Here is a 27,542-nt window from a genome sequence, read left to right on the forward strand (position 1 = left end):
AGGCCATAAGGGAATGACATGATATCCTCAAAGTGCTGAAACAAAACAAAACAAAACACCCTGCGTCCAAGAATACTCTATCCAGTAAGGCTATCATTCAGAATGGAAGGAGAGATAAAGAGTTTTCCAGACAAATATAAGTTAAAGGAGTTCATCACCACTAAACTAGTCTTATAAGAAATGTTAAAGGAAAGAAAAGGACATAATCACGAGTAAGAAAATTAGGAAAGGAAAACATTTCACAAGTGTATGCAAACATAATAAAAGTAGATTAATCATGTATAAAACCATTATGGAGGTTAAAGCACAAAAGCACTAAAATCAATTGTATCTATAAAACTAAGTTCACAAAATGAAAGGATGTAAATTATGACATCATATACATAAAACATGGCAGGGGTAGAAAAAATTTAGTACTTTAAAGTGGATTCAAACTTAAGCAACCATCAACTTAATTGGAATGTGCTATATGCATAAGTTGTTATATATAAACCTAATGAATGGTATGAATGAAAAACCTGTCAGAGATAAAAATTAAAGAGAAAAGAATCTAAGTGTATCATTGAAGAAAGCTATCAACCACAAAGGAAGAGAGAAAGAGAAGAAATGAACAGAGAATAACTACAAAAACAATCATAAAAAGTAACAAGGTGGCAATGAATACATACCTATCAATAATTACTTTGAATGTAAATAGACTAAATGCTCCATCCAGAGGACACAGGGTAACTGAATGGATAAAAAAGGAAGGTCCATCTATATACTGCCTAAAAGAGATTATTTTCAGACCTAAAGTCACATGCAAATTGAAAATGAAAGGATGGAAAAACATTTATCATGCAAATAGAAGCAAAAAGAAAGCTGGGGTAGCACTACTTATATTGAGCAAAATAGACTTTAAAAGAAAAGACTATAACAAGAAACAAAAAAGGAGACTACACAATCATAAAGGGGACAATCCAACAAGAAGATACAACAATTGTAAATATTTATCCACCCAACAGGAAAGCACCCAAATACATAAAGCAACTATTAACAGACATAAAGGAAGAAATAAATAGTAATACAGAAATAGTAGGGGACTTTTACACCCCACTACATCAATGGATAGACCATCTGGACAGAAAATCAACAAGGAAACAAACAGTGGCTTTGAATGATACATATGGATCTGACAGATTCAGAACATTGCATCCAAAACAACGGAATACATATTATTTTCCAATGTACATGGAACATTCTCCAGAATATATCACTGTTAGGCCACAAAAATAAATCTCAAGAAATTCATAACAATTGAGCTCTATCATGCATCTTTTCCAACCACAATTATATGAAACTAGAAATCAATCACAAGAAAAAATCTAAGAAGAACACAAATATATAGAGATTAAATAACATGCTACTAAATAATGAATGGGTCAACCAGGAAATCAGAAAATACATGGAGACAAATGAAAATGAAAACACAATGGTTCAACATCTTTGGGATGCAGCAAAAGCAATTCTAAGAGGGAGGGTTATCACAATATAGATCTACCTCAAGAAGCACGAAAAAATTTCAAATAAATGACCTAACCTTATACCTAAAGGAGCTATAAAAAGAAATACAAAGCCCAAAGCAAGTAGAAGGAGGGAAATCATTAATTAGAGGAGAAATAAATGAAATAGAAACTAAAAAAGAAGAAAACAGATCAATGAAACCAGGACCTGGTTCTTTGAAAAGATCAACAAAATTAATAAATCTTTAGCCAGAGGAAGAAGAAGAGGAAGAATAGGTGGAGGAGGAGGAAGAGGAGGAGATAGAAGATTCAAATAAATAAAATCAGAACTAATAGAGGGTAAATTACAACTGACACCACAATACAAAGAACACCACAAATACAAATATTGTGAAAGTTATATGCCAACAAATTGGACAATCTGAAGGAGATGAATAAATTCCTAGAAACATATAACCTCCCAAAATGAATCAAGAAGAAATAGAAAATTAGAAATAGAAAATTACCAGCAATGAAAAAACTCCCAACAAACAAAATTCCAGGACCAGATGGTTTCACAGGTGAATTCTAGCAAGCATTTAAATTTTTTTAATGTTTATTTATTTTTGAGAGAGAGTCAGAGCATGAGTGGGGGAGGGGCAGAGAGAGAGGAAGGCACAGAATCCAAAGCAGGCTCCAGGCTCTGAGCTGTCAGCACAGAGCCAATGCAGGGCTTGAACCCACAAACCATGAGATCATGACCTGAGCTGAAGTTGGATGCTTAACCAACTGAGCCATCCAAGCACCCTTCTAGAAAACATTTAAAGAAGAGTTAATATCTATTCTTCTCAAACTATTTATAAAACTAGAAGAGGGAGGAAAGCTTCCAGATTCCTTCAACAAGCCAACATTACCCTGATACCAAAACAAGATAAAGACACTACATACATACATACATACATACATACATACATAGGAGACAGAGAGAGAGAGAGAAATACAAAGCAATATCTCTGATGACCATAGGTGCAGAAATCCTCAACAAAATACTAGCAAACTGAATCTAACAATACATCAAAAAAATCACTCAGCACAATCAACTAGTATTTATTCTTGGGGTGCAAGAGTGTTTCAATGTTGGCAAATCAATCAATGTTATGCATCACATTAATAAGAAAGGTGATAAAGACCATATGATCATTTTTAGTAGGTACAGAAAAAGCATTTGACAAAGTACAAAGCATTTGACAAATTTGACGAAGATTCATGTTAAAAAATGTCAACAAAGTAGGTTTAGAGAGAACATACATCAACATAATAGAGGCCATATATGAAAACCACAGCTAACATCGTACTCAATGCTAAGAAACTGAGAGCTTTTCCTGAGATCAGAAACAAAACAAGGCTGTCCACTCTCACCACTTTTATTCAACTTAGTACTGGAAGTCCTAGCCACAACAAGACAACAAAAAAGAATAAAGCACACCCACATTGGTAAGGAGGAAGTAAAACTTTCACTTTTTGCAGGTGATATGATACTATATGTCAAAAACTCTAAAGACTCCACCAAAATATACTAGAACTGATAAATAAATTCAGTAAAGTCGCAGGATACATAATGAATATATATAAATCTGTTGCATTTCTATACACTAATAATAAAGTAACATAAAGAAAAATTAAGAAAACAATCCCATTTATAATTGCACCAAAAATAATAAAATAATTAGGAATAAACTTAACCAAGGAGGGGAAAGACATGTACTGTAAAAGCTAAAACCATTGATTAAAGAAATTGAAGATGAAACATACAAACAGAAAAATACTCCATGCTTACGGATTGGGAGAACCAATATTATGACAATGCCTATACTAGCCATAGAAATCTACAGATTCAATGCAACCCCTATCAAAGTACCAACAGCAGTTTTCACAGAACTAGAACAAATAATCCGAAAATCCAATAGCCAAAGCAATCTTGAAAAAGAGCAAAACTGGAGGTATCACAATCCTGGATTTCAAGATGTACTACAGAGGAATAGTAATCAAAACAGTATGGTAGTGTCACAAAATAGACACACAGATCAATAGAACAGAATACAGAGCTCAGAAATAAACCTATGCTTTTATGATCAATTAATCTATGACAGAGTGGGAAAGAATATACAATAAGAAAAATACATTCTCTTCAACAAACAATGAGAATGAAGCTGAACTATTTTCTTGCACCATGCACAAAAATTAACTGAAATGGCTTATAGACCTAAATATGGGACCTGAAAGCATAAAACTAGAAGAAGGCAAAGGCAGTAATCTCTTTGACATGAGCCATAAAAACATTTCTCTAGATACGTCTCCTTTGACAAGGGAAATAAACACAAAATTAAAATGTTGGGACTGCACCAAAAAAAAAAAAAAAAAGCTATTGTCGAGGAAGAGCTATTGTACAGCAGAGGAAGCCATCAACAAAACAAAAAGACAGCCTACTGAATAGGGGAAGATATTTGCAAATGATATATCTGATAATGGGCTAATATCCTAAATATATAAGTAACTTATACAACTCAATACTAAAAAATAAAACCATCCAATTAAAAAATGGGCAGGGGCCTGAATAGGCATTTTTCCAAAGAAGACATACAGGTAGCCAACAGACACATGAAAAGATGCTCAGCATCACTCATCATCAGGGAAATGCAAATCAAAACCACAATGAGATATTACTTTACACCTTTCAGAATAGCTAAAATCAAAACCACAAGAAATGACAGGTGTCAGTGAAGATGTAGAGAAAAAGGAACCTTGCTCACTCTTGGTGTAATGTAAATTGGTGCAACAATTGTGAAAACAGTATGGGAGTTCCTCAAAAAACTGAAAATAGAATTACCACATGATCCAGTAATTCCACTATTGGGTATTTATCAAAAGAAAATGAAAACATGAATTTGAAAAGATATATGCACCCCAATGTTTCTTGCAGAATTACTTAACCATCACCAAGATGTAGAATCAACCCAGATGTCCATCAGTAGAGGAATGGATCAAGACGAAGTGGTGTGTATGTGTGTGTATATATATACAACGTACTACTACTCAGGCATAAAAAAGAATGAAATCTTACCATTTCCAGCAACATTGATGGATGTAGAGGGTATAATGCTAAGTGAAGACAGTCAGAGAAAGGCACATAGCATATGATTTCACACATATATGGAATTTAGGAAACAAAACAAAAAAGAGAAAGACAGAAAAACAGACTTTTAAATATAGGAGTGGTTCCCTAAAGGGAGGTAGGTAGGAGGGATGGGTGAAATGGGTGAAGGTGATTAAGAGTATATATATCATGATGAGCACTGAGTAATGTATAGAAGTGTTGAATCATTATATCACATACCTGAAACTAATATAACACTATATGTTAATTATGCTTGAATGCAGAATTAAAAATAATTAAAATAAAACTCTCTGGATTGCTTTGATTTCACTTTACCCATCTCTGTCCTGAACATATCCTTCTGCTTTTTTTGTACCTTTTTTATTGCTGATAATTTTTTTTTGGAAAAAATAATACTGATTTGAACCTACCCCATTTTTGGCAATTGTTCCTTGACAAATTTTTCTAAATCTGAATGGTTTTTCAATATTTAACCACAGATTTTTGTTTAAGTTTATTTATTTATTTTGAGAGAGAGAGAGCGTGCAGCACACACGCACACACACACGAGTGGGGAAGGGGCGGGGGGGGGGGTAGAGAATTCCAAGCAGTCTCCATGTTGTCAGTGAAGAGCTCAATGGGGGGCTCAATCTCATGAACTATGAGATCTTGACCTGAACCAAAAGCAAGAGTCAGAGACTTAACCAACTGAGCCACCCAGGTGCCCCTCATCACAGATTTTCTTAAGAGAAACTAATTGCATATAGTCTGCCAAACTGGATGTAGTCTGTTCTCATTTATTAATATCACTGTAAATAAAATTATTGAAAAACAGTGTCCTCATATCTCTCAATGTCAGGTTTCTTTTCAGGACCACTTTTACATTTTGCTTCCAGTTTATTATTGTGTAACTATTTCATCAGGTGTTTATTTGTAATCTCCCAGTCTGTGGATTTCTCTATAGAAATAGAAGAAGTCCGTTCTCCTTGCTATCACAGCTAATTCTTTTTGTAAATAATATAGATTTATAGTCTTGGTTTATAATCCAAACTTATGCCAGTTCTTTCTCTTCATAATCTAATTCTGTTGCTTTATTGTAGTTTCATTTTGCCTTCTGAGGTACAGCTGTGTAAAAATACCTTCATGCTCAGAGGTTCCTTTTGTAATAGAAAGAAACTTTAAAATTTTTTTTTCAATGTTTATTTATTTTTGGGACAGAGAGAGACAGAGCATGAATGGGGGAGGGGCAGAGAGAGAGGGAGACACAGAATCGGAAACAGGCTCCAGGCTCTGAGCCATCAGCCCAGAGCCCGACGCGGGGCTCGAACTCACGGACCGCGAGATCGTGACCTGGCTGAAGTCGGACGCTTAACCGACTGCGCCACCCAGGCGCCCCTGTAATAGAAAGAAACTTTAATTACTACCAGGCTAAAGAAATCAGCCATAATTCAAAATAGCTGCACTGTTTTAGCAAGATATACATTAATTTCCCCAGTGGCTAAAAATGTTTTAAAAGTATAAATGAAGTAGTTAGTCCTTGTAGGATCAAGGAAATAATGACAAAGCATTTTAATTGTTTTTTAAAAAATTCAGACTTCAGCATTCTTGTCACCTTATTACTTCCAGTGACTTAGCTTCCTTTGGGTGCCTACCTCATGGGCAAATCTTGTGGCGATTGCAATTGTGGTTCATTTTACATCGCTCTACTTTTCATCCAAGGATTATGAAATTTAGAAATTGACTTTGATGTAATTCGATAAGATTGGTATCATACTATGAGCTCTTTTCTTTAGTATATAAGTTTGATATCTGTTACAAACCTTCATAAGTCAGTTCAGAAAGTTTAAGAAATGGGGCAGGTGGGATGAAGTAGAGTGAAGTGGAATCTGTACACCTCTCTTGTAAACTCTGGAATTATATTCATTAGGCATTATAGATCCTAAAGGAGAGACTTAGGCTCAATGATAACTCCCCCAGCTTTATATTCACCTGTAAGTATCATAAAAATACTGTTTGATAATTTTATGCAGGAAGTTGGTACTGAATAAAATCTTTTTAAGTAGATATTAGTTAGGAAGGGCTTCATTTAGGCCCTTTGGTATATTATGATGCCTAATGGTGGAATTTTCTAATAACTTGAAATGACACATTTTAGATTTCTTTTCTTTAATTTTACTTATTAAATTATTAAAATTCATATTACACGGCAATGCGTGACTAAATCTCCAAAGAAATTAAAATGTTTTTGAATAAGTTGATCTATACCCAAATCTATCCACTTCTCCAGAAAAAAAAAAAAGTTGTTATCAGCTTGGTATGTATCCTCTAGATCTGTATTTGGTATATTTAAATATATCTGGAAAATATATGGTATTGATTTGTGTGTTAGTGTTTTATATAAATAGTGTATTGTAATTGTTGATCATCTTTCAATAAAGTTTTCTAAGAGTTTTGCAGTTAGCAATTCTGGTGGAAAGGGTTTCATACCACCATTTCTATCTCAGGGACAACTGTGAAGGAGTTGAAATTTTTCTTTGGGCTCTGTTATTCTGCTCATCATCTCTCTTGTCCATCTTCATTTTTCTTTTTTTTTTTTTTAAGTTTTTCTACTAACTCTAGTTAGTTAACATATGGTGTAATATTAGTTTCAGGTATAAGATATAGTGATTCAACACTTCCATGTAACACCCAGTGCTCATCACAAGTGCACTCCTTAATCCCCATCACCTATTTAACCCATCCCCCCACCCACCTCCTTTCCATAACCACCAGTGTGTTCTCTATAGCTAAGAGTTTCTTGGTTTGCCTCTTTCTCTTTTTTCCCCTTTTTTTATTTTATTTGTTAAATTCTACATATGAGTGAAATCATATGGTGTTTGTCTTTCTCTGACTTATTTTGCTTACAAAACGCTCTCTAGTTCTGTCCATGTCGTTGTAAACGGCAAGATTTCACTCTTTTTTATGGCTGAGTAGTATTCCAGTGTGTGTGTGTGTGTGTGTGTGTGTGTGTGTGTGTGTGTGTGTTACATCTTCTTTATCCATTCATTAATCAATGGACATTTAGGCTGTTTCCATAATTTGGCTATTGTAAATAATGCTGCTATAAACACTGAGGTGCATGTATCCCTTTGAATTAGTGTGTTTTTGTTTTGTTTTATTTTATTTTTGTATTATTTAGTTAAATACCTAGTACTGTGATTTCTGGATCATAGGGTAGTTCTACTTTTAACTTTTTGAGGAAACTCCACACTGTTTTCCAGAGTAACTGCACTGTCTTCATTTTTCAATCCTCCTCTCTCCTTCCTCATCCTATCACTTAGATTCTAAGAAAATATTTCTGTTCTTTGCTTTGAACTTAAGTCAACATATTACTTACAACACTAGTATATTAATTCTTGGCACCAGGTATAAAATAAAAGGGTTTGTTCTAGATCAAAGAACTTCCAGTACCAAGACAACGGGGAAATTTTTTAGGGAGCATGAGGTTTCTTTTTTTGTCCCTGAAGACCCACCTATTAGCTACCTATTCGTTCTGTGAAGCCATGAAGCCAACTCAACCCAAGAATACTTTGAAGAGAAAAGTACACATTATGGAGGCCCTGGGGGGCTCAGTCAGTTAAGCTGTCCAACTCTAGACTTCAGCCCAGGTCATGATCCCAAGATACTGAGATCAAGCCCCACATCGGGCTCCAGGGTGGGTATGGGGCCTGCTTAGGATTTTGCTCTCCCTTTGCCCCTGCCCTGTGCACACATTCTCTCTCTCTCTCTCTCTCTCTCTGAAAAAAAAAGGAAGGAAAGAGCACATTTTCTTTTTTTTATCGTTATCTTTTTTTTAAATATATGAAATTTATTGTCAAATTGGTTTCCATACAACACCCAGTGCTCATCCCAAAAGATGCCTTCTTCAGTACCCATCACCCACCCTCCCCTCCCTCCCACCCCCCATCAGCCCTCAGTTTGTTCGCAGTTTTTAAGAGTCTCATGCTTTGGCTCTCTCCCACTCTAACCTCTCTTTTTTTTTTCCTTCCCCTCCCCCATGGGTTCCTATTAAGTTTCTCAGGATCCACATAAGAGTGAAAACATATGGTATTTGTCTTTCTCTGTATGGCTTATTTCACTTAGCATAACACTCTCCAGTTCTGTCCATGTTGCTACAAAGGGCCATATTTCATTCTTTCTCATTGCCACATAGTACTCCATTGTGTATATAAACCACAATTTCTTTATCCATTCATCAGTTGATGGACATTTAGGCTCTTTCCATAATTGGCTATTATTGAGAGTGCTGAAAGAGCACATTTTCAATAGGCCTTTCATTTGGTTATGGAACCACTTTTTGGAGTTCCAATTAATAATTTGAAATTATAGCCTCCTCTGCTCAGCCAGGAGCTAGGCAGTGAAGGGCTAAGAAGATTGCTCAACATTACCAAATGAAAAGGAAGCAGGTTATTTACTGTAAGAATATATGCACCACTACCACTGCTATGTGGTAATAATGGTTGTAACATAGCTAAGAAACTACTGGCCCTAAAAAAAAAAAAAAAAAACTCTTGGGTTCTCGACCCCCACTTTTAGCTTTTCTGGGGCCATTTGGATCCCAAGCATGAAAAAAAATTGACTGCTACTTATATCTGTTTCTGTGGATTTCAAATTAATCATCCTGGTGCTGTTTTTTACTTTGAAGAGTACATACCTACTTACTAAGTATCAGGCATAATAGTAGCCATTATGTATACTTCATATTTTATTAAACTCACATTTAATAAGGTTAAGATTAGGATACACATTTTATGGGTGAAGACATTGATGTTCAAGGTTGCCTAACTCACAGGGATTATTTCATAATTCAAACTGAGATGAAGATAACTCCAATGTCTGTCCTTTCCGTTAAGCTTTTCAACTTCTTTTCCTATCCTTTTTTTTAAAAAAAATATATTGCATTGATTGTTTTATAAGCAGTCTTGTATAATGTTTTGGACTCTCGCTCTTAGTGTCATCTTTTTGTAAAGTTTAAAAAATACTACTCATAATTAGGTATTTATGTAATTTGCAATCTTAGAAATTCTACCAGCCAAAACCCACTTAAAGGCTTGCTGATAGAAATTTTCTTTTCACTTAAAAGCATCTGGTAGCTAAAATAAAGACCAATAGTGAGAAGCCACTTGAATAATCAAGTCTGTTCACTGTCTAAACTTGTTTCTCCATTGCAAATTCTTAGATTAATGAAAGCCTTGAGTTCTTTGAGGGATTACATAAAGTATTCCTCTGTGTCTAACAATGTCCTAGCAGCAGTGTTTTGAAGAGATATTATAATTTCCTGTTTCTGGCTGTCATTTATCTGACATTGTTTTAATGTAATGGACTCTTGTGGCTTGGGTTTTCAACTTATTTTTGTTGTTGCAAAATCTGTTGCTACTACTTCAAATTATTTCCCTGTGAAGATACTATGTTTGCACCACATATAATTTTTTATATATTTCACGTTGTATTTAGTGATTGATGTTTCAGAAATACAAGCAAGATATTTTGTGTCTGTGTATTTCTTGGATTGAAAGCATCTTCTAGTGTTCTCAGCTGCTCAGTTTGTTCATGGATTAAAATTTTAGGGGACAAAATTCCATAAAGCCACTGGCAATATCATTAAATCCACCACCACCTTTATAGTCAGTCTTTTCGCATGTTTCAGTTAAGGTCTCTTGTCTGAAATACTAGCCATTTTTCATTCACTGGTTGAGGCATTGTCACAGTAGGTAAGCTCTTCCATTGCTAGGAATGTAAATTAACAATGCCTTTTTCTTTTTTCTTTCTTTCTTTCTTTCTTTCTTTCTTTCTTTCTTTCTTTCTTTCTTTTTTTAGAGCATCAGGGCATCGGGCCTTATTCTGTTGGAAACAATTCTTTTTGGGTCTCTGCTTCTATATTTTCCGGTAAGTAACATAGTTGTATTTTAAAAATAGCCATTTATTTTATTTTGCTCAGGCAGTAATATAAATATAAATGAGTAATGTATTATATATGTAAACAGTTATATATATCATATATGCATACATATATATCATATATATCATATATATATCATATATATGATATATATGTATATACATATATATGATATATATGATATATATAACTGTTAACACATATATTACTAGTTTATAATTCATTATATACACACTTGTTTATATACACACATACATATATAAATACATATATATGTATATATGATATATATAACTATTCACATATATATAATATATGATATATATAACTGTTCACATATATAATGTTACTTGCTTATATGTATATGTTTATGTACACATATCTTTATATTTATATAATAAATAAAGTGTAAAGTGGAGCTAATCATACTTTTGTTCTGAAATTTGTGAGTGTGGGGTTAACTGCTTAAGTGAGCTAACTTGTCAAGGTATGATTGGTATGTATGCTTACCATAAACATATAAATATTGGTTTTCTTCTTCTTCCCCCTCTACTTGAATCAAACCATGAGACATACCAAAAACTTCATGCTGAAAAATTCTAAATGGTTACATAGAAAAATAAACAAAATGAATGTATGTGTGGTATTGGTGGCATAGATGATCCTAGTAGACTCTTCCTATCACACTAGTAACCTGTCTGTAACCAGAAGGTAAGTACCGATTTTACTAATTCAGTTCAACCAACTTGTATTCAGCAGTTACTACATGTCAAGTACTATGCTAATCGGGGAATATTTTGTGAGTGACAAAAATTTGATTTCTTCTCTCAGGAAGCTTACAATGTATAGAATGAGATGAGTAAGTATAGACAATTATAATTGAAAAAAAAAACCAAGGTGCTGTGGAGGCAGGATGCTGTGGAGACACTTGGAAGAGATAACTAACCAGGTCTAGGGAATAAAATATCACTTGACTGAGATCTGAAAGATCAGTAGAAGTTAGAGAAGGAAAAGGTAGGGCTTCCATGGCATCATGTTCTTTTTGGTTTTCCTCTTACCTTACTAACTGCTCCATTTCAGCCTAATTTGCTAATTCTTAATCTTCTTTCCTACCTCTTGATACTTGAGTGCCTCAGAGTTCAGTCCTTATAGAGCTTTTCATAGTCTACATGCTCCCTTGGTGATCTCATCTAGCCTCAAAGTATTTAAAAATACTATTTATATACAATGACTCTCAAGTTTATATCTCTAGCTTAAACCTTTCCCCTGAGCTCCAAACTCATATTCAACTGCTTACTCTGCAATACATTTCAGGGTCTACCAGAATTCCCTATCATGCTCTGAACTGAGATACTTGATCTCTCTCACCCCCAAAGTCAGTCTCCCTATCTCCATTGATGACAACTCTCTCCCTCTCATTACTCAGGCTAAAACTTTGGAGTCATTCTTGACAACTTTATTTTTCTTACATCCATCAGAAATCCTTCAAAACATACCAAGAACCCAGCCACTCCCCTGTCTCAGTCACTGCTGCCATCCTGGTGTCTAAACCACTATCAGTCTCTTCCAGATTTTTCTTATAGTCTCTCCCTGGTCTCTATGAGTCCCCATTTTACTTAAAGGAGAAGCCAAAATCCTTGGAATGGGCAACAAATTATAACATTGCCTGCTCCATTATCCCATTTTTTTTTATCCTCTGCCTTCAATCAGTGTTTATAAGGGTTCTTAATCTATTCAGGTTTTCTACTTCTTGAATTATATTTCCTCTTAAGATGGAATTTATTTGGGTATAATCATTTTAATTTTTCCATGAAATCATCTCTTTTACTGAAGTTGTCTGATTTACTAGCATGGAGTTATGCACAGTAATTAATCGAAGCAATATAATATAAAGAGTCTTTATCATGCCTGGGACTGTAAATGGCAAGTTGTACATGGTAACATTTTGTCTTCCCTGTAGAACTACCAGAAAGATGTTTAACCAAAGTTATAGAATCACCCAATTAGGACTAAAAGACTGAAATGACTTCACTAATCTGAATAAAAATTATCTGAATATCTGCAGCTGCAGTCACCATCATCTTTTTCCTAAACCTCTGCTATTTTAAGATACATTTTCTATCCAGTAGCCAGAGGAATATTTTAAAATATAACATCTAATTTTTCACTACTTTGATAGCTAGCTTCCCACTGTTCTTACAATAAAGATCAAAACCCTTGATATGGTTTATGATGTGTATAGTGTGGTGCTTGCCCACCTCCTCAGCCTCATCCAATACCATTTATCTTCTCACTTTCTGCACCCAGCTACTCTGACCTTCTTTCAGTTTATAAATGATACATAATCTCTCTCATGGTAGGTACAATAATAGCTACCCCAAAATGGCCACCATCCTGAACCTATAAATATGTTACTTTATGTGGAAAATGGGAATTTGCAGATGTGGTTAAATAAAGGACTAAATAAAGATAAGGAGATTATCCTGGATTATCTAGATGGGCCCAAGGGTCCTCAATGATAATGAGAAGCAGAAGAGAGAGAACCAAGATGGTATCATGAAAAATGATTGGACTGGCTATTGCTGACTTTGAAGATGGATAAAAGAAGCCACAAGCCAAGGGATGCAGACAGCCTCTAGAAGCTGGAAAAGGGAAGGAAATAGATCCTTCCCTAGAGCCTCTTGAAGAATACCTTGATTTTATCCCTGTAAGATCCATTTTGGACTTCTGGCTTCCAGACCTGGAAGATAATGAATCTGTAGTGCTTTGGCAGGGGGGAGTTTAAATGTTTATTTATTTTTGAGAGAGAGAAAAAGATAGAGTGAGCAGCAAGGGACAGAGAGAGTGGGAGACAGAGGATCTGAAGCAGGATCCATGCTGAGAGAAGAGAGCCGGATGTGTGATATTGGGCTTAAATTCACAAACTGCAAGATCATGACCAGAGCCAAAGTCAGACACTTAAGCAACGGAGCCACCCAGATGCCCCAAATCTGTATTGTTTTAAGCCACTAAGTTTGTGGTAATATGTTATAGCAGCAGTAAGAAACTAATATGCCTCTTGTTCTAGGATGTTTTTCCTTCAATTTTGAAGAGTCCTCTCTTCCTTCCCCTACCTCCATCTCACCACTTCTTCTGCCTAATTAACAACTAGTCATTCTTCAGATTTCTGCTTCTTACTTTTTTTTAGGAAAGCTTTCCTTGACCCTCCCAATCAGAGTCAAATTCCTTACAATAATTTCTCATGAAATCCCACTGTCTTTCTTGACAACCCCCGTTTCAGTTTGTAAGTGTACATTCACAAGTGCAATTAATTGATTAATGTCATTTTCCTGTGCAAACTCTAGTTCTTTGAGAACAAGGAGATGCTACATCTATTTTGCTCACAGCCCAGAACCTGTCACCATATCTGAAGCATAGTATATATGCAATGAATGAATGAAAAAGATTGTACTTGGATGAATTTAGAACTGTACCCTAAACTAGTGGCTATTGTCCTACTGAAGTAACTTCCAAATAGAATCTGCTTGATTGTGGAGGACTAAGAATGATAATCCTTATTAATATTACTTTAGTGCTAACAGTTAGTCAGTAAAAAGCTTTTTAGGGATACCTGGGTGGCTCAGTCACTTAAGCATCCAATCCTTGATTTCAGCTGAGGTCATGATCTCAGGGTCATGGGATTGTGCCCCATGTTGGGCTTTGTGCTCAGGAGCCGGCTTAAGACCCTCTCTCTCCTTCTCCCTCTGCCCCTCCTCCCACTCATTCACACATGTGTGCATGCTCGCTCGCTCTCTCAAAAACCAAAACCAAAACCAAAGCATTCTTTAATGTTATTTTGAGATGTTAGCACAATTTGGCTTTATTTTTATTTATAAGGTTCATATTTATTCAAATGAAGTGGTTGTATTACTGAGCATAGGCCTGAAATCTATAAAGGAATTTTAAAGCCTCTTCAATGAATGAAGTACTTTATGAAGCAAGGACATTTGAAAGAATAGTAAATTTTAGGCTAATAAATGTTCAAAGGAGTTATTAAAGACCCTTTCATTGGCTGGGATACAATTTTGAAAGACATCTGATGGACCCATACCTATTGATGATTATCAGATACAGAGAAAAAGAAGGGAGAAGAATGGACATTTATAAGGAATATAGGGGTGCCTGGGTGGCTCAGTTGGTTGAGCATCATCAGACTTCTGCTCAGGTCATGTCTCACAGTTCCTGAGTTCGAGCCCCACCTCAGGCTCTCTGCTCTCAATGCGGAGCGATTTTGGATCCTCTGTCCCTCTCTCTCACTGTCCCTCCCCTGCTTGCACGCATGACCTCTCTCTCTCTCTTTCAAAAATAAATAAACATTTTTAAAAAGGGAATATAATGATAGCACTTCTTCTTGATAATTTTAATATACCTGGGACAGAATAACAGAAAAGAAAACTTACCAAACAAATAGTGTCCAACAGAAACATTATAATACCTCATCGTATTGACTTCGTGCTTCATTAGCTATCTATTTCATCTTCTATAACATGTATTTTTCTGTAAGTTCCCCAGTTTACATTGGGAGATATTAATGTATAGTTCCCAAGTTTATACTGTGTGCCTTGTGGTTTCAAATAAGTTAGTGTTAATGCTCTGAAGACAGAATGGGTCAGGTTACTTAATGAACGTTTGGATAGAACATAAGACACAGGGAAAAAAAGGAGATTAAAATATACTATTGATTGAGTCTAGAAAGGAAAATAATTTTGTTTTAGGTGAAAGAATTGGAGAGATGATGTATCGGAAATTGATAGTAAAGGTGTTTTGTTTTGTTTTTTTCCTACATGGGGTGTGTATATGTGCATGGATGCACATGCATAAATCATTCTTGACAAGAGAAGTAACTTGCTTATTGGGCCAGGGCTCATTGACTTCTCTGGGTTTTACAGAAATGAAGTTTATAACTTCTGGCTAGACTTTTTGATTCAGTAAATCTAGTATAGCCCAAAGGTCTAATCATTTGATGACATAAATGTGACCTATACTTTTCCTATTTGTTACTTTTCCTACTTTCTCTGTTCCTGGTGTGGTCTCTACCAGAATTGCTCATGAAAGTTTTGAAGGGAGTTATAGCTTATTGTTCTTTTTTTTTAAGTGTGCTTGAATAAAGGAGAGTTGTTTTCAGCAATGGGTAACTCCATGGAAGGAGGCTTTGGGTATTCACTGCTCTGCCGAGTTGTTATGCAATGAGCCTTTTCTTCTTTTTATGCTGCATATTGTTGTTCAGATTTGCAAGAATTAAGGTTATTTTTGCCTTTTCTAAGCAATCTTAGACTACAGACGATTTCATAACAATGCTTATATTGGGAAGTCCAAATTAGAGATTATCATCACTGTGCAGATGAGGACAAACCAAAATCTGACTAAATTTAGCACTGTTATAATTGGATAGCAGAGAGCAAAAGCATTTAAAACATTTTCTTACAGATTCTCAAAAGAGACTCATGATTTGAAGTCCATATATTTGTGAACAAATGATTAGTCTTCCTAATCACCTAAAAACTCCGATACAATTTCTAGAGGAAAGAAATAAAAGAACTTTTAAAAATCAACTAAAGTATATTTAACCTATTAAATTACATAAAAATGACATTTTACCAATTGGTAAAACATAATAAGTGATATGGAGTCTAGAAGTTCATTTTTGACTTGAGTAAACCCAACAGTTTCAGCTAATAAGGTGAATTTCTTCTGGTAACCATGATTAGCTATTTGGTTGGCTGATGTGCCTTTTTATAAAGAACACTCATACTTGTATAAATAAAAACTAATTTTCACATTGTTTCCCTACCCCACCCCAGGCCCTATAATAAAGAGCTAAAAAATATTAGGAAAGGAAGAAATATCAGATACAACTTAGTCTTTATTCAACCTATATTTTGCAAATGAAAGGACAGTCTGAGAGAAACTATAACTTATCCAACTAAGTAGTGAGAGAGCCCAGAATAGAATCTAGTCTCCTGACTCCTTTCACTCTGTGATGCTACCTGTGGTAGTGGGTGTGAATATGTGGTTGAGATCACATTAGACCAGGCAATCAAGGACACCCATGTTCTACCTTCTGATCAGTCACCTTTCCATATTAGGTCTCCAAGGAAATAAAAGGCAAGAAGATAAAACAGGGAACCAATTTAAAATAGCTTAAGTTCTGGCTGTAAGAACCCATGTAAAACTCCTGTGAGCTTGGATGGACCATGTTATTGAACCATATGAACTTTCTGATTCTGAGACATTTGACTTACAAAAATGGCTACTTTATATTTAACCTGGCAAATAACCCTATAGACCATGTCAGTTTGGTTTCAGTGGCACAGAACCTAAGAGGGTTCAAAGATTGCTTTTTTAATTGATCACCCCAAAGACTAAAACTAAAACTCAGATTTTGTTTTCCTTATAGTATAAAGTACACACAACATTCAAAAGCAGAGGGAAAACAAGACAGTATTGCTCTGAGCATAGAGCTTCAAAGGAGAGAAATAAAGGAGAGACAGTTGAAATCAGGGAGGGAGAGTGAGAATGTGATCATGAGAATATATAGCTAGAGCAGCTGAGCATATTGTTGTTGTTAGTATTATTATTATTTCCATTATTATTTATTTTAAAGCTCAAATTAACCTAAATAAGGCCAGTGAGAGCCCCTTGAAGCTGGCTCCTGCATTCTTTCCATATTACCCAATTATTCTGAGCCCTTTCCTCCATTATAGTGCAACAGAAAGTACTTTCCCTAGCCCAGCCCTGGAATCAGCCTTTTCACCAAGGAGCCCTGGTTGTTTTTAGGGAGAAATGTTAGCAATTCAGTACTGAGACAGATTCAGTTCCATTGTGACAAACATAGGGTACCAAGTTCCCAATTTTACAGCTAGGCCTGTGTTTCTCAAACCTCAAGAGGCTTTTGTAAGGAGATTTCTCCTCAGCTCAAAAATTCCATCTTTAAAACACAGTTTTTAAAGCTTATGTAGACTGCATCTTACTTGCTGTCATTTAGATCCATTTGGATGGATACCAGAGCAAAAGGGAAAAAGTAAATTGGAAAGAAAGTTAAATATTCATGAGCATAGCAGTACTATCAAGAAAACAGTAGTATGGGGATAGTTGTTTCATGCCAAGGTAGCTTGAAGAGTATGGGAATAGAAGACTCTTATTTATTTATTTATTTATTTATTTATTTATTTATCTATCTATCTATCTATCTATCTATCTATCTATCTTGAGAGAGAGAGTGTGTGTGCACAGACCTGAGCTGAAATCAAGAGTCTGACACTTAACCAACTGAGCCACTTCTTCGGGTGAATAGAAGATTCTTAATCCCAAACTACTAGTAAATTCCAGGAATATTGGTTAAAAATGTGAAGATTAAAAGACAGTAACTAGACCACCTCCTTCAAGGGAGCTGGAAGAGTTTGACACTAAGACACTTTGTTCTCTCTTTTTCTTAAGTTTATTTATTTATTTTGAGAGAGAGAGAGAGAGGGAGCTGGGGAGGGGCAGAGAGAGGGAGAGAGAGAATCCCAAGCATGCTTTGCACTGTCAGCACAGAGGTCACTGTGGGGCTCGAACTTAACGAACCTATGAGATCATGACCTGAGCAGAGATCAAGAGTCCAACACTTAACCGACTGAGCCACCCAGGCGCCCATTTTGTTTTCTTTTATAGGATAGGTTAGAGGAATCGAAGACATGGTTATAAATGTCTTGGAATTCTCTGTGGTTCCATTTATCCACTTGTTCCTGTACACTTCCCTCAGCCTACCAGAGAGAAGACTGATAGTTGGAAGGTGTGGTCATCTACTTACAAAAGTCGGTAATAAATAATCTTCCTTTAGCTGAAAGAGTTTTAATAAACTGAGAGCCTTAATCATTGAGAATTGGACCCCTGGCTTTAGTTTGTCAGTGAAAAAGCAACAGTGCTTAAATTTTTGCTAAAATAAATACCAATTAGACTGTATTCTTCTTAAAAAATACTCTGTTGTTTTCGTGAAATATACTACCATTGTTTGCAAACTAAGCACAAAGAAAAAGTCACAACCAAACACAACCAAAGTTCATTATCATTCAGAAATAATCACAATGTACATTTGATCATTTAAGACATCTGTGTGTACACATTTATACATTGAAATAGAAAATGGGTGAATGGTGGAAATCAGGATACACATATATGATATTTTTAATAGAAACCTAATTGTAATCTTTATTGTTTTAACCCAAAAACTGAAGTGAAGCTAAAGATATTACTGAGCTTTAGATAAATGAATCTTCACAGCAAACATTATTAGTCCTAATAGGTTTCTAAAGTTAAAAAAGACTACAAAATGTTTTAAAAGTTGGGTTAATTCTTTTTCACTTATCTTATGTTTCAACTTTAAATAGTATCACTTGACTTAAGCTGGGACAGCTAAGAAATCAAATTTAAATACAGTTCCTTTTGCCTCTTCCTTCCACTTTTTAATTTTTGTTAGTTAATAATCTTTGAATTGTTAGCATTTATAACATGCATATAATATGCAGTTTTAAAACTATTATCCACATATTATTTGGTCTCAGGTCTTTATTAAATAGATTTAATATTTTCCACTAATGTCTGTAACCTGGCTTTTCATTACTCAGTTCTTTATTTTAATTTGTCCCTTGGTTTTCATTAATAGGTTTTTCATGAAGGAAAAGCTCTATGTTCTTGAATTTTTATATGCTTGAGAATCTCTACCCAGTGTCCTTATACGTGAAGAATAACTTGCTTGAGTATACAAATTTCAAGACACACTTTGTATTGCTCAGAACTTTACATCCATCATCTGAATATTTACAGCTCTTGAAATAGCCTGATTTCTCCCTCCTGTGGATGACTTAATATTTCTGCCTACGTGCCAATAAGTCATTCTTCAGTTTTGCAATTAAATAAACTAGAAATTGCCTTGAAATTTATCATTCTGTGTTATTTTTTGTTTCTTGGATCATAGTGTTTCTTTTCAATATATAGATGTAAGACCTCTTCTATTCCTGGAATTTAAATATATATACATTTTATTCCTGGAATTTAAATATATATACATTTAACTTGTTCCTTCTTCAGGAACAGGAATTATGTATACGTTGGATTTTCTTGGTATCTATAAATGTTTCTAGTCACCTGTATATCTTTGCTCTTTTCTATTTTGCCCTGTGTGTTTCTTTTTTTTTTTTTTATGTCCATTTAATTCTGAGAGAGAGAGACAGACAGAGCATGATCAGGGGAGGGACAGAGAGAGAGAGACAGAGAGACAGAGGCAGAGGCAGAATCTAAAGCAGGTTCTAGGCTTCGAGCTGTCAGCACAGAGACTGACACAGGGCTCGAACCCACGAACCCTGAGAGCATGACCTGAGCTGAAGTCTGACACTTAACCAACTGAGCCACCCTCAGACGCCCCTGCTTTGTGTATTTCCATCAAGCCTTTATTCTGTGACCTTTATGCTATTCTCAGGTGTGTTTATTCTGCTTGAATGGATTCTAATATTCTTTTAACCTCTCCACTGTTATTTTCATTTTCACTTTCTCAGTTCTTCTCCAGCCTTCTTGGAGCAATTGTATCGCTTTCTCTGTTTTTCTTATCTCTTCTTTGATTCTATTGTCTTTTTCTTTAAGATTCTTTATCAGAAGGAACATATTTTTTGTAATTTCTCTGAAGCTGTGAGAATTAATTTGAACTTGTGCCAATATTCTTGAGTAACGTCACTTTTGTTGTCCATTCTTCATATGCCTTTTTCTCCATTATTTAAACAAAGAGTATGTATGTGCTGGTTCCTTTCTGATTTTATGTGTGTGTGTGTGTGTGTGTGTGTGTGTGTGTGTGTGCGCGCGCGCGCGCGCGTGTGGTACTTCTTTTTTATTGTGGTAAAATATACATAAATATAAACTTACCATTTTAATCATTTTCAATGTACAATTAAGTGGCATTAAGTACATTCACAGTGTTTTGCAGTTGTTACCACTATTTCCAGAACTTTTTCATCATCCCAAGTTAAATTTGTCCTTTTATGCCTGGCTTATTTCACTTAACGAAATATTTTCAGGGTTCATCCATGTTGTAGCATAAGTCAGAATTTCATTCCTTTTTATAGCTCAATAATATTCCATTGTATGTATAATACCACATTTTATTTACCATTTATCTGTTGATAGACATTGGTTGTTGCTACCTTTTGACTATTATAAATAATGCTACTATGAACATTGGCGTGTAAGTATCTGAGGCCCATCTTTCAGTGTTTTGGGTATATACCTAGGAGTGAAATTGTTGGATCATATGGTAATTCAACTCTTAAGAAACTGCCAAGCAATTTTCTAAAGCAGCTACAGCAGTTTATATTCCTACCAGCAGCTCATAAGGACCAGTTTCTCTACGTACTTACCAACACTTGTTACTTTCTGTTTTTTTTTTCTTTTTAATAGCCATACTAATGGGTATGAAGTGGTATCTCATTGTGGTTTTGACTTGCTACTTTTCATATTTGAAGAAAGCAGTTTTTATAGGTAGCTATTTTATGAAGAATTAAATGGAGAGCAACAGAAGGAATAGATTGAAGCAGGCTACTTTTATTTTGAGATCACATGAAGCCACAAATTTAGGTTATATTATAATCTGAGGCTTCGCGTTCCTCTTTTACCACACTTTTTTAGCTCTGGATAATTTCCTTGGCTAGTGTGCTACTTAGGTACATCAACAAAGATGACATCTCCAAATCTCTCTCTCCAATCTGGGAAGACACTATGTTTCTATAGCAAAATTCACCAGTTCCCTTTTGGCCCTCCTATGCCAAATATTCATTCTTCAGTGAATAGATCTGTTATAATTATACTTCTAAATTGTAAGCCTTTGAAGAGTAGGACCGTGTCTGCTGCATCTACTTCCTTTATCGCACATTGAAAATTGTTGAGTTTCAACATAATTCTAACTAAAGCAACTGACACACATGCACATACACCTATATAATTGTGTGCCTGTATATCTCTATCTCTGAGTTCCCTAGAGAGAGGTAAGAAGGAATCTAGACCAATAATAGAGGCTTTAATCCTAGCCTACAAAGTCTTACGTGACCTGGCCCCACTCTCTTTGACGTCATACTCCCCTCCTCTCTGCCTCTCTCACTCTGCTGCAACAGTACTGGCTTTGATGTTCTTCCTTGAGTAGGTCTGGCATGCACCTACCCTCACAGCCTTGACGTTGGCTGTTTCTTCTTCCTGGAGCAGTCTTAACTGCTTAAGTTAACTTAACCCACATATATCCCTGGGTAACTCCCCATCTTCTTTAAATCTTTGCTCAAATGTCAAGCCTTCATTGAAAGGAAGTTAAGGAACTCGTTATTTTATAATAAACAGGGAGAGGTTAACTCAAAAATTAGGACATTAAGGTGAGAATAAACCACCACAATTGCAGAGAATCTCTAATGGAACCAAATGGAAACAGATTCAGCGGTGATGTGGAGGCAGAAATGTCACAGTTTGGCAGTAGACTAAGCACATAATAAATTATCCTGAAAATGCCTTAATGGCAACAAATAAGGACATGCTTGCTCTGGCAATGATAGAGATTTTGACAGTCAGATGGGTTGAGTCAAAAGATAAGAAATTGTACCTCTGCATCAATGTCATAGCTAGCATGTTGTAGCTCTCTAGTAAGAAAAAAATTATAAAAAAGGGTAAAGTATAAGTTTATTTCTAACTCCCTTGCTAGAATTTTTGGGATTATGTCTTTGCCCATGGGAAAAAGCACAGCAGAAACTCATTTTGTCTCTTTATCAATGGTTATCATTTCTCCTCAGATTATAAAAATGTATCTTAAATTTTCCTGTGCAGGCCCAAGACACATATGTAATTAACTATTTCTGAAATTTGGTAGTTTATTTTCAGTTAATAAAAAAGCCAACAAATGTATACTTTAGGGTTAGATATTAAATGTGAACCTGTGATTTAAGATAACTTTAATAGTCTCTGGAAAACATTCTCATATTAACAAACTACCAATACTGTGATGTCTAAGTTTACCTCTGTAGCCTTATGCATGAATAATTTGACATAAGAAGGTAAAAATACACTTAAAGATGTTTAATAGATAATTCAGAAAATAGTTACAAACAGAAAAATAGTTGCTAGACATGACATTAGCAATGTGTCTTAAAAAATAGTTTCCCCTTCAAAGCTATTATAGGAAACAGTTGTGGAAGACTAAGACACATCATTTAAAAGAGTAGCAAGTATTTTTTTAAAAATGACAAGGAGATGACGCTTTGACATGGCAAATCATACCTTAAATGTCAGGGACTACAAAGTGTCACTGAAGAGTCACAATTCAATAAAGCAGATTTATTACTTAAAATAGCAAAACAGGAAAAAATATCAAGACATAATACTTACATAGAATCATATTAACAAAAACCTAACCTCAGAGCAGTCTCAGGCTGATATAAGTGTGATTGAAGAAATCATTTGGACCCATAGCTTCAATTAGAAAGGTCAGTGTGAACTTCTGGGATAAAGAACAGATTGCTTTCCTAAAACGTATCAGAAAATATGTCAATTTATATGTTTATTTCAGTAATACATTTACCTAAAATGTATTAATTATTAATCATTATTATAATTATATTAATATAAATTATTTAAAGGAAAGGTAATTTATGATTAAATGTGTATAAATTTCCATTATTTGTCTCTCCATGAGTATTCCAAAATGAAATTTATTTTGAATGCCATCTCTAGGCTTCAGCAATAATATAAATATGATTAACTGAAACATAGACATGTTCAGATGACATTTTCATCCAAAACTTACTTTAAACTTAACTTTGACTTTCTTCATTCTTCACACTTTAATTTCTATATGAAAGTGTCCGTTTTTCATCATACTTACAGAAATGTGGGAAAAAACACTTGTCCTGATCTTGATTCTTGTCCATTTCACGTCAGTCATGCTACTGAGTCCGCACGTGACCTAACACAGCCTGCATACAAGTGCTGTTGTTTATTGTGAAGAGGGTAGGAGAGGCTTTGCTGATTATATGGATTCTTTCAAAGCAGTTGCACATTTCGCCTTCCAGTATAAAGCACAGCATTTCATCAGATGCTCTAACGTAAAAGATGCTCTAAAAAAAGAAGAGGTTAAGCGCATATGGCATATGCCCGTACTTACGGCGTCACAGTGAACATCTCATATGAAGGCTTTGAGATCTGCTCTATCTTGCTCCATGTTATTACCTCCTTTTCCACATAATACCTATGAAAATATTTGTAATTAATAATATAAATCCTATAATGTATGCCTTAAAGAATACATGTTAAAAATCTCATAATGTTGTCTAAGTGTGATTCCATTTATACAGAGTGAAATTGTGTGTGTGTGTCTGTGTGTATAGTATGAGCATATGAGGTAAACCTTAAGAAAGCAGGAAAATGACAAACACAAAATCCAGGATGATGGTTGCCGGAGAAGGTGGGGGGGGGGGGGGAAGCATGGGATCAAAGAGGAAGAGGGGCATAAAGGAAGCTTGTCGTGAATAGTAATATTCTCTTTCTTAAACAGAGTGGTGGATAAATGGGTATGGTCATCTATTCTCTCCCTATATAAAGTCACGAGAGATAGATTATAGGTAGGTAGGTAGGTAGGTAGGTGGGTGGGTGGGTAGAGAGAGAGATAGACGGATGGATATGCTGTGATGGTTGGAGGTGCAGAAGATGAAGAGGATCCAGTAAAGGAGACTGGGAATAACCTAGCAGGGAAGTACGAGTAGGATCAATTGAATATGCCCATTATGTTTAAAGAAAGACAGAGAAAAGAGTGATTAATTCCTTTGGATGCTGCTGATTAGTCTTTAAAATGAGGAACAAGAATTGGCTCCTGAATTTGGAATGTTGAGGTGGTACTGACCAGACCTGTTTCAGAACAGAGGTGAGTGATAAGTGGAGAAGATTAAATGGAGACAGCAAGTAAAACCCTCTTTCTACAAGTTTTACAGTAAAGAGTAGAGAATTGGAGTACTGAAGGAGGTTGTAGGTCAAGAGACTTTTTTTCTTAAATGAGCTAAATTACATTCTTGCAGAGCTATGGAATGATCCCATAGAGATGGAAGATGATGGTGCAGGAGAGAAGTGAATATTGTCATAAAGGAAGCCCTTAAATAGTCCTTAAATACGGTATCCAATAAGTGGAGAGTTTGAACTTAGATCAGAACACATCTAGTTCACTCATTGTGTTGGTAAAAAAAAAAAAAAAAAGGAGGTACTAAGACTTCTCTTTATAAATACCAAATGAAAGCCTGGGGTCAGGGCAAAAATTAGAACTTGGGTCCTCTCTGAGAATGTGTAAATTTTGGCTGTTTCTCTCATTTTCCTGTTGTTCAGGACTTCGCACTAGATTCAGACAGTATCTCAGGGCAGTTGGTTGGGAGCCCTTATGAATAAACTGCAACTTTCTAATAATTGACAGTGATTTTTCAGATTTTGGGATAACTATTCCACAGTATACAGTGGTCTGGATCATGTATCGCCTCCAAACAATTGTGCGTTCTATGGCCAAATGACTGTCTCTGATAGAATAGTGACTAAGATGATGATTACTATCCTTCAAGTCCTAGTCAGTCCAGATTCAGGCACGCTTGTGTCCATGTATTCTTCAGACACTGTCACCGTACCAGTCATACAGTCACTTGGGCTATTTCTGCCATCATAAAGCAAATGAAAGATTTGATAATTACCTACTCTGGACAGACAGTACAGATCTTCAGGACTAACACTGAATTGATCTGTGATATAAGCTCAGACAGAATTTTAATTAAAAAATTTAAGCTATAAAAATGGATTACACACCTAATAACCTAGGCTTTTTGGCAACTGTTGACAATATTGAGTAGTACTGGAATTATTTTTCCTTCACTTGGTCAACATTTCGCCCTTTTATTTCACCTTCTTGTCCTACTCTGTTTAAATAGAATGTTGAAAGTCAAAGTTGAATGCTCAATGTTAGCAAATTGTACAATTTTCAGGTAATGTTTAAATGGCATTTTTTTTTTCACCTTGGGAATCTTGGCTTCAAGGAAGTCTCACTTTTCGCTTTCAGTGTCTTCTCAGTTTTTCCTTAGAAAAATATATTTTATTTCTGCCCCTTTGCATTTGAAAGAAATGAAGCCATGATTCCATCCTGAAAAAAAGTCATATGGTGATGTTCTGAAAACATTGAGAAATGAAGTCCTGCCTTCAGAGTCCTGGACTTCAGGGAGGAGGTGCAAAAAGAGAAAGGGGTGCTTGGGTAGTTCAGTCAGTTGTGCGTCCAACTCTTGATTTCAACTCAGGTCATGATCCCAGGGCCATGGGATCGAGCCCCACATGGGGCTCCATGCTGAGCTTGGGACCTGCTTAAGATTCTCTCTCCATTTGCCCCTCTCTCCTTCTCACTCTCTCTCTCTCTCTCTCTCTCTCTCTCTAAAATAAAAAAAAAGAAATTAAGAGAAAGGGAGAGAAGAAGGAGATTATCTCTCTCATTAACACTGTTAATGAATTTAGGGAAAAAGTACTACAGAATAAGTATTACACCATCATTTCTCTACTGCAGTATCGCTGTATTATGTTTGGTTTTATAGTTGAGTTCCTGTGTTTCCCTCTCCATTATAAACAACAAGATAATGATATGAGAGCTGACATTTATTTTGTGATTCTCCATATCAATGTCTGAAATACTTTGTATGTGTTATCTTATATCTTATACATCTTTGCCTTCTCTAATGTGTAACATAATGTCTGGCATATAGTAAGAATCCAATGAATATTTTTCTAGTTTCCTGTAAACAAGGCATTAGATATGCCAACAATGCAGAGCATCTGCATAATAAAAAGGTTGCTACCTGGTATTATGATATAAAAAGCTCTGATAAAACCCTGTTATAGAACCCTGTCTTCATGGTTGACATGCTAACAAAATTAGCATTGTTACTTAACTTTAATTGCTATAACTTAAATTAAGTTATAGCAATTGTTTCCTGATAAATTTAATATACTAGCTGGTAAACACCTTATCTCTTGTATACTTATCTGATTAATATTAGGCTTTATAGTATAGTGGTGAAGAGCATGGACTGTGGAGCCACTGTAACTGACACTTATTAGCTGTGTGACCTTAGTTAGTCATTTAAGCTCTCTGGACCTCCATTGCCCTATCTGTAAAATGGGGATTATAAACTTACCGTTGGATGATTTTATGCATGCAAATGCTTACAATAGTGCCTGATGCAATTATGAGATGTGTAAGTATTAGTTAACAAAGTAGCATATCCTAAAGTAGGAGTTCTCTGACTTTACAAGCATCAGAATTATCAAGGACTTGTTAAACCCCAGATTGCTGAGCCCCACTGATTCAGTAATCTAGGTTACGGTCAGAAAATGTACATTTCAAATAAGTTTCAAAGGGATGCTGGTAACTACTGGTCCATGGTCATTGAACCACACTCTGAAAACCGTTGGCCTGTAGCAATGCATTTCAAACTATGTGTGGTGAATGAGTGAATGTTTTTAACTCATTTGTTAGTTTTGCATTGTGTCAATCTGTCATACACAAAGTGTTTGGTAAAATACAGTAAATATTAATTACCAGGAAAGTGAAATGAATAGTTATTTTTGGAGTTTTCCAGCTGATCTCATTATCAGATAAATGGGAATTTTCTGTCTACACCCTCAAAAAGGGAGAGAATTCATATAGCAAATAAAGTGAATTGTGTGCACTTATGTTTCATGTTAGGCACTTAGTCCCTTCTGGTATTTTAGCAATCCTTTCTTTTACTCTCTTTAAAAATTTTTTTTCTATTTTTTATTCTAGAGAAAGGGGGAGAAAGAGGGAGAGAGAGAGGGAGAGAGTGAGCGAGAGCAAGCACGAGTGGAGGAGAGGTGGAGAGGGAGAGAGAGAGAGTCTTAA

At 35.3% G+C, this 27,542-nt stretch overlaps 1 protein-coding gene across 1 annotated transcript in view; it reads left to right on the forward strand.

Moving 5' to 3' along the window:
* The window catches only part of GPR158 (G protein-coupled receptor 158), a 420,554-nt gene that overhangs the window by 274,429 nt on the left and 118,583 nt on the right, over window positions 1-27,542 (forward strand). Inside the window, exon 5 of the mRNA XM_047864839.1 lies at window positions 10,492-10,560. Within this exon, the coding sequence (XP_047720795.1) occupies window positions 10,492-10,560 (69 nt within the window). The remainder of the gene's footprint in view (window positions 1-10,491; window positions 10,561-27,542) is intronic.

This window comes from Prionailurus viverrinus, chromosome B4, assembly GCF_022837055.1.
Source record: "Prionailurus viverrinus isolate Anna chromosome B4, UM_Priviv_1.0, whole genome shotgun sequence".
NCBI lineage: Eukaryota > Metazoa > Chordata > Mammalia > Carnivora > Felidae > Prionailurus > Prionailurus viverrinus.